Below are 16,403 nucleotides of genomic sequence, written 5' to 3'. Positions count from 1 at the left end.
GCCCCAAGCCTCCCATTTGCTGGATGTATGCCATGTGCCACCACACCTAGATTGAAGGTAACAGTCGACACACACCTGTACACTGACACACACACTCGCAGCTATCACTTCTCCACTCCCTTCACTACTTTTGTTATCTTCTAACTAACTGAACTTCTGTAAATAAATCTAATGTTACATTCTCTGTGAAAGAAAAGAAACCAAGTGCTTCGTTTTCTGCTAGAAGCAATCCGTTTTTTTCAACACCTTAAGTATTCAATATATATATTCACTAGCACATTATGACATCATTGGCTTCCAGTGTTTGTTTAGGCTAAACAAACCTATTCTATTTTGCTCCTTTGCCTTCAACACAAAGCAAACGCTCGGTTCAGACGGTAGGGTGAAGAGTCATTTAAGAAGCTGGCTCCATTTGCACTATCTGTTTGACAAATTACATTTTTACTTACTGCAAGCGATTTGGAGGGCTAACCTAACCAAAAGAATAGCTCTGGGCCGGATCAAATCTGAAATGGCACAAAGAGAAGGGGGCGGGGCCGGTCGCTAACCCCAAACTACAGATTCCAAGGCTCGCAAGAGATAAACAAAGGAAGCCGAGCGGAGCTTACAAGTGCGTCAGTCTACTTGAGCATTCGTGTGGAAACCCACAGCTCGTAACGTGCCGGCGTCCAAACACCGAGTTTTCCTCAAGAGCTCCTTTATGGGTAGACACCCAGCAGGTTGGTGGAGACTGACAGGGAACACAAGGCTCGCCCGTCATTCTTCCGCTAAACCCGAACCCCCGCGGCTCGTCGCGCAGTCCCCGGAGGCACACCGCGAGGAAGGCCGCGGGGCGCCGAGAAGGCGCGGGCCGGTCCTCACCTGGCAGCCCTTCTTGTGGTGAAAGCCGACCACCACGATGTGCAGGACAGGCCCGCAGGGGGCGCCGTCACTCTCACGCCCAGACTTCTCCATGGACGCTCGCCGGAGGCCCCCGCCGCGACTCCAAACGCCGAGGCCCGGCCGCACGACCCAGAGCGGCAGCCTTCGGATGTCAGCCTGAGCGCCGCATACGCGCTGCGCCACGAGCTCCGGGGCCGCCGACCAGCTCCCTCACCTCCGCGGAGCCCCACCGGGCCTCCACCTCTCTGCTTCATCCGCTTCCGCAGCTTCCGGGCTGTCACCTGACGCTACAGCCGCCTCCGGCAGCGCGGGGCGGTACCCTGAGGCCCCTGTCCCGGCTGGGTCTGAGGCGGCATGGGCGGAGCCTGATCAGGGGGCGGGTCTAAAGGAAAAGGAGGCGGAGAGGGGAGGGGCTGTATAACAGGAGAGGCGGGGCCTGCTCGAGAGCTGGCCTGAAGGAAGAGGACCCCCAGCTGAAGGCGCGGCCTACACGACCGGTGGGGCGGGGCGGAGCTGGACGGGGCGGGGCAGGGCAAGGTAGGGCAGACAGACACAGACCCTGTGCAGTGGTGAAGTGGTGTGCACAGGGGGTTGATTTGGCTGACTCTTAAACCTGCTCCTTTCTCCCTACGATCTTTGTCAAATCACTTCCTTCTAAAATCTATTTTTCCTTCATGAAATATCGTTACTCCTCCTTTTTACCAGTTTTACTTATTTATAAACGTATTTCCTCTTCACTCTTTAAATCTTCCGTGGGATCTCTCAGTCTTGATTTTTAAATGTTTAGCAAGAAGACATATTCATGAGGTTTGGTATCTCATGTATTCAACGTTGAAGTTAAGTTTCTTGCTTACTCAAAATTTTTTTTACTTTCACTCTAGAATTTTTTTTTTTTTTTTTTTTTTTTTTTGGTTTTTTGAGACAGGGTTTCTCTTGTAGCCCTGGCTGTCCTGGAACTCACTCTGTAGACCAGGCTAGCCTCGAACTCAGAAATCCGCCTGCCTCTGCCTCCCGAGTGCTGGGATTAAAGGCGTGCGCCACCACGCCCGGCTAGATTTTTTTTTCATTTAATTTTTATACGTACAGTTTCTTTTATGCAAGTGTGTAATGCCACAACTTGAGGGGCTGAAGTAAGAGGTTTGCAAATTTCAAGCCAACTGTGGGTTACATAGTGTTAGAAATGTGCTCACAGGGCTGGAGAGATGGCTCAGCGGTTAAGAATACCGACTGCTCTTCCAGAGGTCCTGAGTTAAATTCCCACCAGCCAACCACATGGTATGTAATGGATCATCTGTAATGGGATCTGATGCTCTCTTCTGGTGTGTCTGAAGACAGCTACAGAGGACTCATATAAATAAAATAAATCGAGAGAGAGAGAGAAATGTGTTCACAAAGTAAAATGACCCCGTAAAGCTTTATAACTTTAAAATTAGTCGAGGCTTGGAAGTACACACCTTTAACCTAAGTACTCCAGAGGCAGGCAGATGTCTGAGTTTGAGGCCAGCCTAGCCTACAGAGCAAGTTCCAGGACAGCCAGGGCTACACAGAATCCCTGTCTCGAAAAATGACGACAACAACAAGGACAATAAATGATGATGATGATGATGATGATGATGATGATGATGATGATGATGATAAGGGTCATAGTCCAAAAAAACCGCAGGAACAAGCACACCTGTTCAGGATGGCCAGGTGGTGGTGGTAATGGTGGTTGTTGGCTTTTCCATTTTAGCTGAGGTCCTAACTCATGCTGATTTAGGATGTGGCTGGAAAAGATCAACCAGTACAGAATAGGCAGTGTTTAAACTGAGTACATCTGGATAAACTAATGAAGGACCTGAGACGGGGAGAGGAGATAAAGAAGGCATATGGTTATTAAAACTGTAAGAAAAGACAAACTTTTCACATTGGAGAGTGTGATGGCTATTCCTGGCTACATCTGGAATGAACTACAATCCAGAAATGATAGGCACATCTGTGATCGAGTTTTTGAGGCTGGAAGACATAGGCTTCTGACCTGGATCTTGACATGGGATGACATACACTTTTGATCCAGATCTTAAGGCATGGTGGCTATGAAAAGCTTAGGCCCAGGCAAGGTAGTACACACCTGAAAACCCAACAGATTGGGGCAAGCAGATCTCTGAGTTCAAGGCCAACCTGGGACAGAACAAGTTCCAAATCCGGGTGTGGTGGTACACACTTTAATCTGAGCTATACTTTCTGCTGGAGGCTTGCATAAGGACAATGGAAGAAGGAAGGCTTCCTTCTTCTCCACTTGCTTGCCCTTAAATGTCAACACATCTATTGGAACCTGCTTCTTCAGGATTCCAGCCTATATAGAAGACCTGAAACACCTAGCCTCTTTGGACTGAGAAACTACTAGATTATTGGACTTCCCATTCACAGCTGCACGTTGTTGGGTTAGTTGGACTGCAGACTGTAAGTTGGTCCAATAATTTCCCTTAGTTTATAGAGATATTCCATAAATTCTGTGACTCTAGAGAACCCTGGCTAATACAAAGTTTAAAGTCTAGGCAAATGGGATCCTTCTCAGACTTGCAAAAAATAGATACATAGATTATATACTAGAGTTTGGAAGCAATTTAAGCCTTGAATCAAATCTTCACCAACAAAAACTTAAATTGTACCTAGCAAATGTTTATTCCAGTGCTGTGATTAAAATATACTTATGTACAGTTTCAGTACATCTTCTGGAGTTTACTATAGTTGGCACAAAATAGGTTTGTTATTCCTAGAATTTTCAAATCCTTTACTGAATGTGCTACAGTTTCAAAAATTAAGTTGTTTAAGTGCTTCTAAAACTACTCAGCTACAGCTGGACATGGTGGCGCATGCCTTTAATCCCAGCACTCAAGAGGCAGAGGCAGGCAGATTTCTGAGTTCAAGGCCAGCCTGGTCTACAAAGTGAGTTCCAGGACAGCCAGGGCTATACAGAGAAACCCTGTCTTGAAAAACAAACAAACAAACAAAAAACTACTCAGCTACTACTCAGTAACATACTCTAACATACCTTTTTTATATAACAGAATTCTAGGCAGTTGTCATGGCTTCATGAAAAGTATACAATTTCCAGTATGCACAGTACTTTTAACACTTTTTCACTTTACCCTTTTATGTTAACTATTTGATTTTTACTATTTTCTTGATGTAACCTGTGTTAATATTTTCCACAGTTGGCATAGCTAAGATTAGTCTGACTTCACACATTTGTTTGAAATGTGTGGCTAGATCTCTGTCTCCTGTTAGCATCGGTATTTAATTCACTGTCCAGGAGACATAGCTCTGCCTTTAGAGGTATATGTCGCTTTGCATCCTAGAACTATGAGGTGAGACTAGATTATCTCTAACTATTATATCTAAATGCTTTAAAAAATGTATCATTTAAAGTCATGCTGTATTTAATTTCTATCAGGCACGAAGTGACCTAAGGGAGAAAGGATTTATTGCAGTGCAGAGGTTGAGAATGCACAAAAGAAGGGAGAGACACAGATGACTTCATGGCCCTTAATCTGGTTCATTTATTAGCACCTCCCTTATATTATTTTTTTTTGTGTGTTTATGTTTGTGTATGCTTGTGGAGGCCAAAGGTATCTTTCTTCAATTGCTTCTCTATTTATTGACAGGGTCTTTCACTGAACCTGGAGATCACCAATTTGGCTATAGTAGAAGACCAGCAAGCCTTAGGAATCCTCCTATCTCTGCTTCCCCAACACTGGGACTGCAAACATGAATCACTGGTCCCAACTTCTTCCTTCCTTCCTTCCTTCCTTCCTTCCTTCCTTCCTTCCTTCCTTCCTTCTCTCTCTCTCTCTCTCTCTCTCTCTCTCTCTCTCTCTCTCTCTCTTGGGTTTTTCAAGACAGGGTTTCTCTGGCTGTCCTGGAATTCACTCTGTAGACCAGGCTGGGCTCAAACTCAGAAATCCTCCTGCCTCTGCTTCCCAAGTGCTGGGATTAAAGGCGTGTGCCACCACTGCCCAGCCCAACTTTTTTTTAACTTAGGTGCTAGGTAATGAACTCAGATGCTTGAGTGATAGACACTTTACCAACTAAGCCATTTTTTACAGATTCTGCATCAATTTTTAAGTGAATTGCATCACTATAGAATACACTCATTAACAGGATATTATTGACAGGGACAAATGTCTTACTGAAAAAAAATTCTCTTATTTTTCAAAGTATTGGAGAGGGGAATCCCAAGACTTGAAGAAAAGTTCGTTTGAGATAACCAAGTCCAAGTATGCTTCTGTACCTTATCTTGAAAGGAAAGTTTGGTTGTGCTCATATAATGGCATTTAACTTCAGAGGAAATTTAAATTGCTTTTCTGGATATATAACATCTTGAAAAGCTTTTTCTAGATACATATACTTTATAATGATTCATAAATTCCATTTATGCTTGGTCAGAAGGAAGCACCAAAGGGGGGCAGGTACACTTTGAGACAAGAAGCTCTGGTACCTTTCCAACTCAGCGAAATTGTAGCTAGAATTGGCTGGTTGCTCCTGCCTGGTTTTTTGCCTCAGGAAAGAACATGTGGAATAGAACTGCTCCCATCTAGAAGTCTTGTTCTTTCTACTGTGCAAATACTAAGTTTGTTTTTTAGAGTATGAAAATATTTTATTCTTTTTTTTTTTTGTGGCATTAAAAATTACTACTGTTGCCGAGTCCAGTGGTGCAGACCTTTAAGTCCAGCTACTTGGAAGACTGAGGCAGGAGAGGAGAAAGTTCAAGCACTGCCTGGGCTCCAGAGTGAGTTCAAGGCCAGCCTGAGTAGCTTAGTGACAGCCTGTCTCAAACAAACAAAACAAAACAAAACAGGAACAACAAAATCAAAACAAGACAAGATGAAGAATGAAAAATTACTGGCCTCTTGTGAGAACATGAACTTTTTACCTCGGAGCCCACCCCCTCCCATCTAGAGGTTGTTCTCGGAACACTCCTAAACTTTTCACCCCAAAACTCCTCACCCTAAAGTTCGACCAAGAACATTTTTGAGATAAAGGCCTCCTGAAACAACCTCAAAATGAACCGGGTACATTGCCAAATGATAGGACATGACTCCTTAGTTACGTAGATTCCTTGATAGGACATGACTCCTTAGTTACGTAGATTCCTTTGGCAGAACTCCCTAGTGATGTAAACTTGTACTTTCCCTGCCCAGTTCTCCCCCTTTGAGTTTTACTATATAAGCCTGTGAAAAATTTTGGCTGACCGTCGAGACTCCTCTACCCTGTGCAAAGGTGTATGAGTTTCGACCCCAGAGCTCTGTGTGCTTTCTGTTGCTGCTTTATTTCGACCCCAGAGCTCTGGTCTGTGTGCTTTCATGTTGTTGCTACTTTATTAAATCTTGCCTTCTACATTTTATATATGGTCTCAGTGTCTTCTTGGGTACGCGGCTGTCCCGGGACTTAAGTGTCTGAGGGAGGGTCTCCCTTCGGGGGTCTTTCATTTGGTGCATTGGCCGGGAACTCGAGGGTCTTTCATTTGGTGCATTGGCCGGGAATTCGAGGGTCTTTCAAAGACACTTCTGGTATGCATGAGGTCCCTGCTTTCAGCCTCAGCACTGCAAAAAGAAAGTTGCTAGCATTCATATTGTTCATTCATGGGAGACTTAAAGCATTGACTATATTATTCTTTTTCTGGTGAAAATAAAGCAGGAATACAGATAGAAAAGAAAAGCCAGAAAAGAAGGGGACGTCATAAACGAGTTTGGCCTCACTCTGTATTTAAAGCCTTACAAATATGTTATGCATATGGGTGTTTTGTTTGCATGTATGCCTGTCTTTGTGACTTTTCTATTGCTGTGAAGAGACACCATGACCAAGGTGCCAATGGGCATAAATGAGATATAAGAAATTCAAAGAGCATTGATTAGATCCAATAGTACATCTGGGAATGTGGTAGTTTTAGTGCACCAAGGCAGATAAATTGTTGCTTTAATGTGGTTTATGGTTATAAAATAACCTTTCTTTTACATCTATTTTGCCTGTTGGAGTACCTATATGGGAATGGGACTACAGTTTTTGAGAGTTGATTTACTTCTTCACCTTGTGAGTTCCAGAGTTTGAACTCAGCTTATCCAGCTTGGCAACATTCATCTTTAGCATCTCTGAGCTGTCTCACAAGCCCCCTCTAATAACATATATTTGTAAATAACTAATAATGCTACCCATGTGCTGCCTCTACCCTAAGACATTGTATTATGTTAGTATTAGGAAATAAAGATCAATAAGTGCCACGTGCCCTGGTTGAGTCAGCTTAAGCCAAGAGGCTTAAAAGTCACTCATGAGGCAAAGAGCTTCAAGGAAGGTCTCCTCCTGGAGTCTGGTGTTCCCTCTAACCCATACATTAATTTTCCATTCCCGCGTTAGTCTAGTGTATGGATCCACATGCTCTCTTTCAGTATTTTCCTATTATAAGTGCCTTTTAAGATTGAATTCTGACATAACTAAAGCCTTCCGCCAGTGTTCCAACAGTCCTAGAACGTCCTTGAGCTAGACAGTGACATTCAGAATAGCCTCTGGTATTATCAATAAAAGCCAAGTCGCTCCCATATACAGGAATTTACAGTGGTTTAGGAAGTAGATTGGGCTGTGGTTTTAGAGTATAGCATTATTCATGAGATGGTTAGATAGAATGGAACTCCCTAGTTAGAACCATGACTTGGGTGTGAAAGCCCTTGCCCTAAGAGAGTAAAGACCTCACACCTGGCTTCTAAGACTATAGCTGAGTTACACCCATACACACATATTTACAATGGCCTAAGGGGAAGGTGGACTATAAATAGACTAAAATAGGAACTATGGCAAGGGCACGAAGCCCTTGACCCTGGCTTCTAAGATTAATCAAATCTTAGGTGGAGCCCTTTTTGATCCCAGTTGTTAACAATAAATTCTATCCCAGGTGGTTCCCGTTAGACCTGTGTTTGCATTCCTCTGTTTTATGTAAGATTCTGGTTACCTCATTTGTACCTTGCGAATATGTCACCCAACTTCCTTATTGTCTTCTGCATAAAAAGTCTGATGCTCGATTTGAAAAATACATTCAGATTCCACACAACCTCTCCTGTGTGCTTCTGTTTGTCACTCATCCGACGCTTTGCCCACCCGAGACTAGAGACCCGTTCCACGCAGACAAAGGGGCCCAGAGGGTCTGCGGCAAATAAGTAACAAGACATCACACAGAATACCTATTGCTGTGTACTAGATCTTGTCCTAACCAATTTTCATAGGTTATTTCATTTAATCATTAAAATAATATTTTAAGTTGGTGAGGGAGGTAGTTCCATGGTTAAGAGTATTGGCTCCTCTTCTAGGAGACCTGGGTTTGATTCCCATCATCTGCATGGGATTCATAATTGTGATTTAAGTCCCAAGGGATCTGGTGCCCTCTCTGGCCTCCATGGACACCAGACACATATATTGTGCACAGACAATAAGCTGGTTTGAATAAAAATGAACTCCATAGGCTCATATATTTGAATGTTTAATTTCCAGTGTTTGGAACTGTTTGAAAAGATTAGAAGGATTAGTAGGTGTGGCCTTAGAGGAAGTATGTCACTGGAAGCGGGGGGCGGGGCTTTGAGGTTATCAAAAGCCATGCCAGGACTAATCTTTTTCTCTTGGCCTGTGGATCAGGATGTAGCTCTCAGCTACTGCTCCAGTGCCATGGATGCTGCTATTACTGCCCCCCCACAAGAATGATAATGATCTAAAGCTCTGCAACTTAAAGCAAGTTCCCAATTGATGTTTAAGTGTTGCCTTGGTTGTGGTGTCCTGTGGGAAGCCACATGTGCTGTTGCTGAGTGGCACTGACTACTGCTGGCCACCACACATAAGATTGGACAAACAACCAATGTGTACATATGCAGTAAATTTTTTTGCAAAGACACTGCCTGGCCCAGGCATGATAATGAGGTTCTGTAAGGTACTGAGAGTATAACCAATCAGATGTGAGACATGCAAATGAGGTATGATAATGAGGTTCTGTAAGGTACTGAGAGAGAGTAGCCAATCAGATGAGGAACATGCAAATGAGGCTTAGTGCATAACCAATCCGGGTGTGAGACACGCCCCTCCTAGGCCTATAAAAGCAGCACCAGTTCTGGGCTCGAAGTCTTTTCGCCTCTACAATCAAGCTCTCCCAATAAACGTGTGCAGAAGGATCCTGTTGCAGCGTCGTTCTTCCTGGCCAGTCGAGCGCGCGCAAGAGTGTCCCTTCACATCAATAGAAAAGTCACAAAGACAGACATACATGCAAACGAAACACCCATATAATTAATTAATTAATTAATTAATTAAAAATAATACTGTGTTTGCCATTACTATCAGTGCTTCTAATAGAAAAACTAAGATTTAAAAAGCTTAAATAATGTACACATAAGAAAAAATAATTAGTAGAAACTGTGTTGGGGTTAGTGAGATGGCTCTAGATAAAGGTGTTTTCTGCCATGCTTGTTGACCAGAGTTTGAGCCCCGGAATACACATGATAGAAGGAAAGAACACATTCCTTCAAATTTTCTTCTATTACACATGTGTGTGCACTCATATGGTGCACACAATTCAATGTAATTTTAAAAACAGTTTTAAAAGCTTTTAAAAATTGTGAAGTTTGGATTTGACTAAAAGTCACTAAATTCAGAACCAGTGGATTTAATCACTATGCTATGTCCCAGTGTTCTTAGTCTTGAGGAATCGGGTTTTTGAAGGGTAGCTAACTTTGAATAATTATATTAAAAAATACATCCAAGTAATCCTGACAGCTATTGACACTGCTGTCAGCCAGCATCGGCCTCCAACAAGACTACACAAGTCAGGATAGGTGATCATCTCTGGCCAGGGTCCTGCAAACTGAACATCTTTACCAGGACATTGAGCAGTATCATGCAGTTAAATAGAAAAAAAAATGAGTGAAGACTGGGGTTACTCAGGAAATGGATTTGAAAAGGCAAGTGTTTTATGCTCAATGTGGGAGAAATGGGTATGGTTTAAAGACAAGATCAACAAGAGAAGCTTGGAGTGACACACATCCACTGCACACAATGTTTCCTTTTCTCAGAATGCGGCTTTTGCCTCTTCTCTGCTTACCCATTCTTAGTCACTGTGTGAGAAGACTCCCAACAACTCCTCAGTTCTTCAAGCTGTGGCCAAGGGACAGTGTTTTAACTTGTTTTAAGCACAAGGAACTTAATCCTGACTCTTACCTCAAAAGGATGGCTGTCAAGTGTGTTTGTAATTGCCTTGGGACCTAGTAGATCTGTAAGACTTATAGATTGGGCGTGGAGGAAAAAAAGCCACCACTGGCTTGGAATTGAGAATGGAGCTGAGTTTTCATTGCTTTCCATATTAAATCCCATAGTGCTGTGCACATGAAATGTACTATTTGTCCTCCTTCCCACTCTCTTGGTTGAAGACTTTTCTGAACATTGTTTTATGTATCCAGCAAGCTGCTAGTCAAACAATATTCCACTGATATGTTTTTTCAATGGAGGAATGAAGGGTGCTCATCTCTCATATTTAGGCTGTTTGGTTTTAAGTCTGTCACATGAGATGGACAAAGGCAAAGTATTTATCTGCTTTAACAACAACAACAACAACAACAACAACAACAAAACAAGCACGTAAACGAACAAACAAAAAACACTAGGGCCCAAACTCCGGGCCTCATGAATGCTAGGAAAGTACCCTATAGCCAAGCTACCAGCTAGCCCTTGTTAGTTTTAATTTCTTATTTTGTGTCGGGGTCTAAGAGGGCCATGCCTGCAACAGATGCCTCCTTTTGTCTCTCAAGTGTTGGGTTTACTGGCCACTCCACGTTAAAAGGGGGCTTTTTAATCTTTTCCAATGCAGAAGTGTGATAGCAAGGTTTCCAAACATGATGGAGTCAACATACAGAGTGACATCTTACGGTTGCCTGCAAATTGAAAACTGATAGTGACTTTAATGCCTGTAATAAACCAGACACCTAGAAACGACAAGAAGAAATTAAATAATAGTAGAAGTTTTTTGTTTGTTTGTTTGTTTGTTTGTTTTTTCTAAAAAAAAAAAAGCTTGTGAAAAATGCTGCTTTATAGACTTTCAGTCCTCTGGCCTTAAAAGTACCAGATTCCTTAAAAAAAAAAAAATGAGTAGTTGTTGAGGAGCATGCAGAACGAGTTTATAGTAGGAAATATAAATTGATTTTATTGCTCTGAAGAAAGATACAGGCTTGAAATGCAACCTTCTAGAGGAAAATTAACCGACTCAGAGATCTCGTATGCTGGTCTTCCGGCGGCAAATTATCTCTGAAGTTTAGCAAAACTTGGGGGTACCATAGGTGCCTGTTGGGTTGGTGGCAGGGATAGAGATCCGAACCTCTCTATCGAATCTGTCTGCGATCCATTGGGATCCTCTGGATCTCAAGATCGGCTTTGGATTAGTCTTGTCTGAACCAGCTGTGGAAAAGGGCGGAAGCGCGCAATTTTAAAGTCTGCGCCGGTGTCCTTAGCCACTTCCGGCGTGGCCATGGCGGCTAACGCGACCACGAACCCGTCCCAACTCCTGCCACTAGGTAAAAGTCTTGTTTGGGGAGCGGTCGGGTTGCTGCAATTCCACGCTGGGGGCCGAGGCTGGGCCACCGCCCCTCCGGGCCCGGCTGTCCGGTCCTTGGCGTCACTGGGCAGACAGACAGACCGTTTTGCCTGTCGGTGGTCGGTGAGGGTCCCACTTAGTGAAGGACGTGCTCGGCCTTTTTGAGCTCGCCAGTAAGATGTCATGAGTCGCGCAGTCCCAGTTCTCAGCTTGGCCTTCTTGGTCTCCAGATCAGGTAGACCCTGTATTGGCTTGGGTAAGGAGTGCGCCACGGCATACAATGAATCTTACAATAGAAATCTGGAAACTAGCCCCGTCGTTCATTAATTCAACAAGCAATTCCCGCGCAGTGCCAGAGAACTGTTGAATAATGAACTTGAATTACAGCCATTGCTTTCAAGATCGCACACCGGCACGCATCGTGCTGAGCAATTCTAAGATGCTGAGATGAACAGGTTGGCCCAGGAGCACAGAGAGTTAAGGTTAAGTGAGAGAAGGAGTGACGGGAAAGCCGGTGTCTGTAATAATGCTTCTCCCTTGTCATGTTTTGGGGCTGGTGAGCTTAGTGAATGTGTCTGTGATTGAAAGTTTTTGCAGTGTTAGATATTGTTTATCGGTACAAACACTGATGAAGAAAAACAGTTATGGTCTCCACCCACCTCATGGTGTGTGTTTTCATACATTAATCAAATAATCTAAATAAAAATCACAGTCCTATTAATTGCAAATAAAGAGTTAAGTGAAAGCTAAGGCAAACATTTGTGCTAACGATTAAACAGAGATTTGTGTAAGATGTAAAATTACCGAATGGTTCCAGATACATATGTAGGAGAGTATGGCCTTTTTTGACATCATTGGGAGGGGAGGCTCTTGATCCTGTGGAGTTTGATGCCACAGCATAAGGAGAATGCTGGAGTGGGTGGGTGGGTGGGGGAGCACCCTCATAGAAGCAATTGGGGAGTGGGGAGAAGGTAGATATGGGAGGGGTGTTGTGGAGGGGTAACCAGGAAGGGGGAATATCATTTGAGATGTAAACAGATGGAATGATTAATAAAAGTAAGTAAATAAATAAATAAATAGCAAAAAACTGAATGTTTTTGCTTATCTTTAATGATAAAAAATAATAAGTGAAGTAGGCATTCAAATGTTGGTCGATCTAATAAGTAGGTAAAATTACCCTTTTCCTTCCACAGAGCTTGTGGACAAATGTATAGGGTCAAGAATTCACATTGTGATGAAGAGTGATAAAGAAATTGTCGGGACACTTCTAGGATTTGATGACTTTGTCAGTATCCTTTTTAAAAGCGGGAATGGTGTAGGTTTCTAAAGATGTATTAATATAAGAAAGAACTATAGACAACCGAAGAATTTCTGGTTATTACATTAAGAATAATTTTGTTTTCCAGGAACTTGGTAGTATTTTAAGAGGTGTGTTTGCTGACAGTTGATAGGGCTCTTGCCAACAACAAACCTTTTGAATTTGCACTATCATAGTGTTGAACATATTTTAAACCAAACAAAAACATATACCTGAATAAACCTTATTTATTTTCTTAACATTAAATTCAGATATGGTGTTGGAAGATGTCACAGAATTGTGAGTAGTATTTAAAAAATTAAAAAAATTTGAGAGGAGGGGAGGAAATCTCTTTTTAATTAAAGATGGTGCCTTGATTACTTTTTTCTATTAATGTGAAGAGACAGCATGACAAAGGTATCTTATGGAAGAATGCGTTTAACTGGGGGCTTGCTTACAGTTTCAGATGGTTAGAGTCCCTGACTGTCCTAGCTAAGAGCTTATATGTTAGATAATAACCAAGAGAGAGAGAGAGAGAGAGAGAGAGAGAGAGAGAGAGAAGTAAATAGAGAACGCGAGCGCACTAAGTGGGTATAATTTAGGTTTTTGGAATCTCAAAGCCTAACAGGGTGATACACCTCCTCCAAAAAAGGCCACACCTCCTAATCATTTCCAGTTTGCCAACAGAGGACCAAGTGGAGGCCATTCTCCTTTAAACCTCCATAGCAGCTTTAGTATGATCGATATAAAAAAAATTACTTGTTGGAAAATACCTTAATACTGAAACGTTATTTACTGGTGTTTGTGAGGTCCAGTTAAAGGATTATTATCTTCATATTATTCCTGAATTTGTAAGAAATTAGTGTGAACAAGCTTTATGGTGAATTATATTTACATGAGTATTATCCAATGGGCAGTTTGTATTCTGTATATATTTACTGTAATTATATGCGTTCACATTGAATCATGTGTAAGAATAACAGCTTTGTCACTAGGGATTGAACCCAGGGCCTTGTGTGTGTGCTCTGCCACCAAGCTATTCTCCTTACCCCAGTAGGACTTTTAGGGAGGGAAAGTGTTTCTAATACTGCCTTTGATTACTTGTTTATCCAGACTCCATTTAATCTATCTTTTTAGTGAAATTACACCAGAAGGAAGAAGAATTACAAAATTAGATCAAATTCTACTAAATGGAAATAATATAACAATGGTAAGACATTAAAACTTTTCTCTGGAAATTATTTTACTTTTGTAGTGTAGGGATTATGGAACTGACTTAAACTTCTATTTCGTTGGCAATGTTCATGGCACTGAGATAGACACACTGAGGATGGGAAGGGAGCCTTGGTGATCTGTGCCTCAGGGCAGCTGTTGAAAGTGCTTTGGTCCTTGTCTTAGTCAGGGTTTCTATTCCTGCACAAACATCATGACCAAGAAGCAAGTTGGGGAGGAAAGGGTTTATTTGGCTTACACTTCCATACTGCTGTTCATCACCAAAGGAAATCAGGACTGGAACTCAAGCAGGTCAGGAAGCAGGAGCTGATGCAGAGGCCATGGAGGGATGTTCCTTACTGGCTTGCTTCCCCTGGCTTGCTCAGCCTGCTTTCTTATAGAACCCAAGACTACCAGCCCAGAGATGGTCCCACCCACAAGGGGACCTCCCCTCTTGATCACTAATTGAGAAAATGCCCCACAGTTGGATCTCATGGAGGCATTTCCTCAACTGAAGCTCCTTTCTCTGTGATAACTCCAGCTTGTGTCAAGTTGACACAAAACTAGCCAGTACAGTCCTTAGGATTAGCTTGCTTATTAATCTTTGTCGACTTCTAGCTCATCCGGAATCATTAATAACTTAGACGTCAGCTAGTGATGTAGGGATTACTAACAGATGGACTTGGAGAAGATGGGATGTGAAGGATGGGGGAGAGGCAAAGCTGGCTTTGGTCCACGAGGGACACGAAGGGTTTTTTAGGTGGTGTGGTAGTGTTATTAATAAATTCTTTTTCTCCAATGCAGCTGGTTCCCGGAGGAGAAGGGCCTGAAGTATGAATGGATTTCCTCGACGTTGTTTTCAAACCTTTAACATTTAGAGTCTATAAATGAAGTTTCCGTTAAAGGGAAACTCTTTGAAGATATACATCCATTTTTCTAAGCTAATCATGGTTATTTTGGGAAAAGAAGAGTTTTGTTTTGTCTTCTTTTTTTTTTTAAAGACTAAAAAAAATAAAGATGTTTTTGGTTAACTGTGATTTGATTTATTATGTCGAAGTAGCTCGTGAAGCAAATATAGTTTTTTGATACTTAGTTTCATATTGATTTCTGTTTATTTTCTCCCTCATTTGTATTAATTTGATTGGGGCAGGGGTAATTTTACTCAGTGGCTTGAGGGTAGGGTGGAGCAGAAGGGATCTGTCTAATGAGATGTCCTCCAATGGCTGTTCTCCCTGGCCTCTTTGCTAAAAGTGAACTTAGGTCTTGTTCTTTCAGAGATTTTCTTTATTTTTATTGTATGTGTATGCGTATCTTCCTGCATGTGGGCCTACTTCATATGCAGTGTCTGCGGAGACCAGAAGAGGTGGTTGGATCCCTGGTACTGGAGTTACTGTGGGCTGTAACCTGTGCAGTGTGGGGCTGGGAATTCAACCTGGGTTCTCTGTGTGAGGAGCTTGTGCTCTTAACCACTGAGCCATCTCTCCAGCTCCTGAACTGAACTCTGAAACAGCATTCATTCCAAAACAAAATGAACTTTGAGTTTGAATGTATCATTTAAAAAACCTTAATGATCCCTTAAGAAAATTCAGTTCAAACTCTATTTCATAATGATGCTTTTCACATTGAATTCAGTTTTTATTAATTCCTATTATAAACACAGACCATGTATGCTGTATTGTACAAGTGCAGGTAAGTCAAAAGAAGTAATCACATCTTATATTTTCCTAGCTTGAAAAGACATTGTTTTTTTTTTTTTTAACGTGTATGAGTACCTGCTTGTATGTCTGTGTACCGCTTACCTGCTTTGTACCCTCGGAGTCCAGAAGATGGTGTTGGATCCCCTGGCACTGGTCTTTTCCTATACTTAAACCAACAGCAACAACAATAAGCATTTACTTACTTTGGGTGTGAGTGTGCCCTGTGGGTGTGTGAGTGCCACGGAACATGTATGGAGGTCAGAGGACAACCTGCAGGACTCAGTTCTTCTCTTCTCTCACATGGGTCCTGGATATTGAATTTAGTCTATTAGCCTGAATAGCAAGTGCCTTTCCCGGCCGAGCCATCTCACCCACTCCTGTCAGAGGCTTTTTGAGTGTGTACGTTTAATCAAAAATTTGCTTTTCCTAAATTTTAGACTCCATGCTAAGCGCAATTTTAGAGACGGTTAAATGATGAGTATTTTTCTGTGTCAAATATTTCAGCAGTAATATCTATAAAGTTTTATTAAGTGTTTTTACTATAAATTATTTCACCTATGCTTATTGGCTACAGTCATTTTAATAAATCTTTATAGTTCTTGTTTTTCCTAGAGTAAATTCGTAGAGCACATATTTCATATTGCCAACAGGAAGTTTATTTCATGCTACTTTTGCCTGTTTTTCCAGTCCCCTTACACCCTTTCAACATTCAACTATGCTGTAA

At 42.1% G+C, this 16,403-nt stretch overlaps 2 protein-coding genes across 3 annotated transcripts in view; one reads left to right on the top strand and one right to left on the bottom strand.

The window, feature by feature from the left end:
- Positions 1-1,237, bottom strand: part of Avl9 (AVL9 cell migration associated) — a 47,074-nt gene extending 45,837 nt beyond the window's left edge. The window contains exon 1 of one of the 2 annotated variants that reach the window (XM_006506790.3): positions 862-1,237. Coding sequence is in view for 1 of the 2 variants with exons in the window: in NM_030235.1 (NP_084511.1) it covers positions 862-954 (93 nt within the window). In the remaining variant the exon portion in view is untranslated. The remainder of the gene's footprint in view (positions 1-861) is intronic. The other variant, NM_030235.1, reaches the window with a different exon arrangement.
- A 10,139-nt stretch (positions 1,238-11,376) lies between these two features.
- On the top strand, positions 11,377-15,013 carry Lsm5 (LSM5 homolog, U6 small nuclear RNA and mRNA degradation associated). The gene is made up of 5 exons (NM_025520.3): positions 11,377-11,453; positions 12,667-12,762; positions 13,043-13,070; positions 13,908-13,980; positions 14,787-15,013. The coding sequence occupies exons 1-5, from the start codon at positions 11,408-11,410 to the stop codon at positions 14,817-14,819; spliced, it is 276 nt and encodes a 91-aa protein (NP_079796.1). The 5' UTR covers positions 11,377-11,407; the 3' UTR covers positions 14,820-15,013.
- The last annotated feature ends 1,390 nt before the right edge of the window (positions 15,014-16,403 follow it).

Source organism: Mus musculus, chromosome 6 (assembly GCF_000001635.26).
Source record: "Mus musculus strain C57BL/6J chromosome 6, GRCm38.p6 C57BL/6J".
NCBI classification, from domain to species: domain Eukaryota; kingdom Metazoa; phylum Chordata; class Mammalia; order Rodentia; family Muridae; genus Mus; species Mus musculus.
This window is presented reverse-complemented; position numbering and strand designations above follow the sequence as displayed.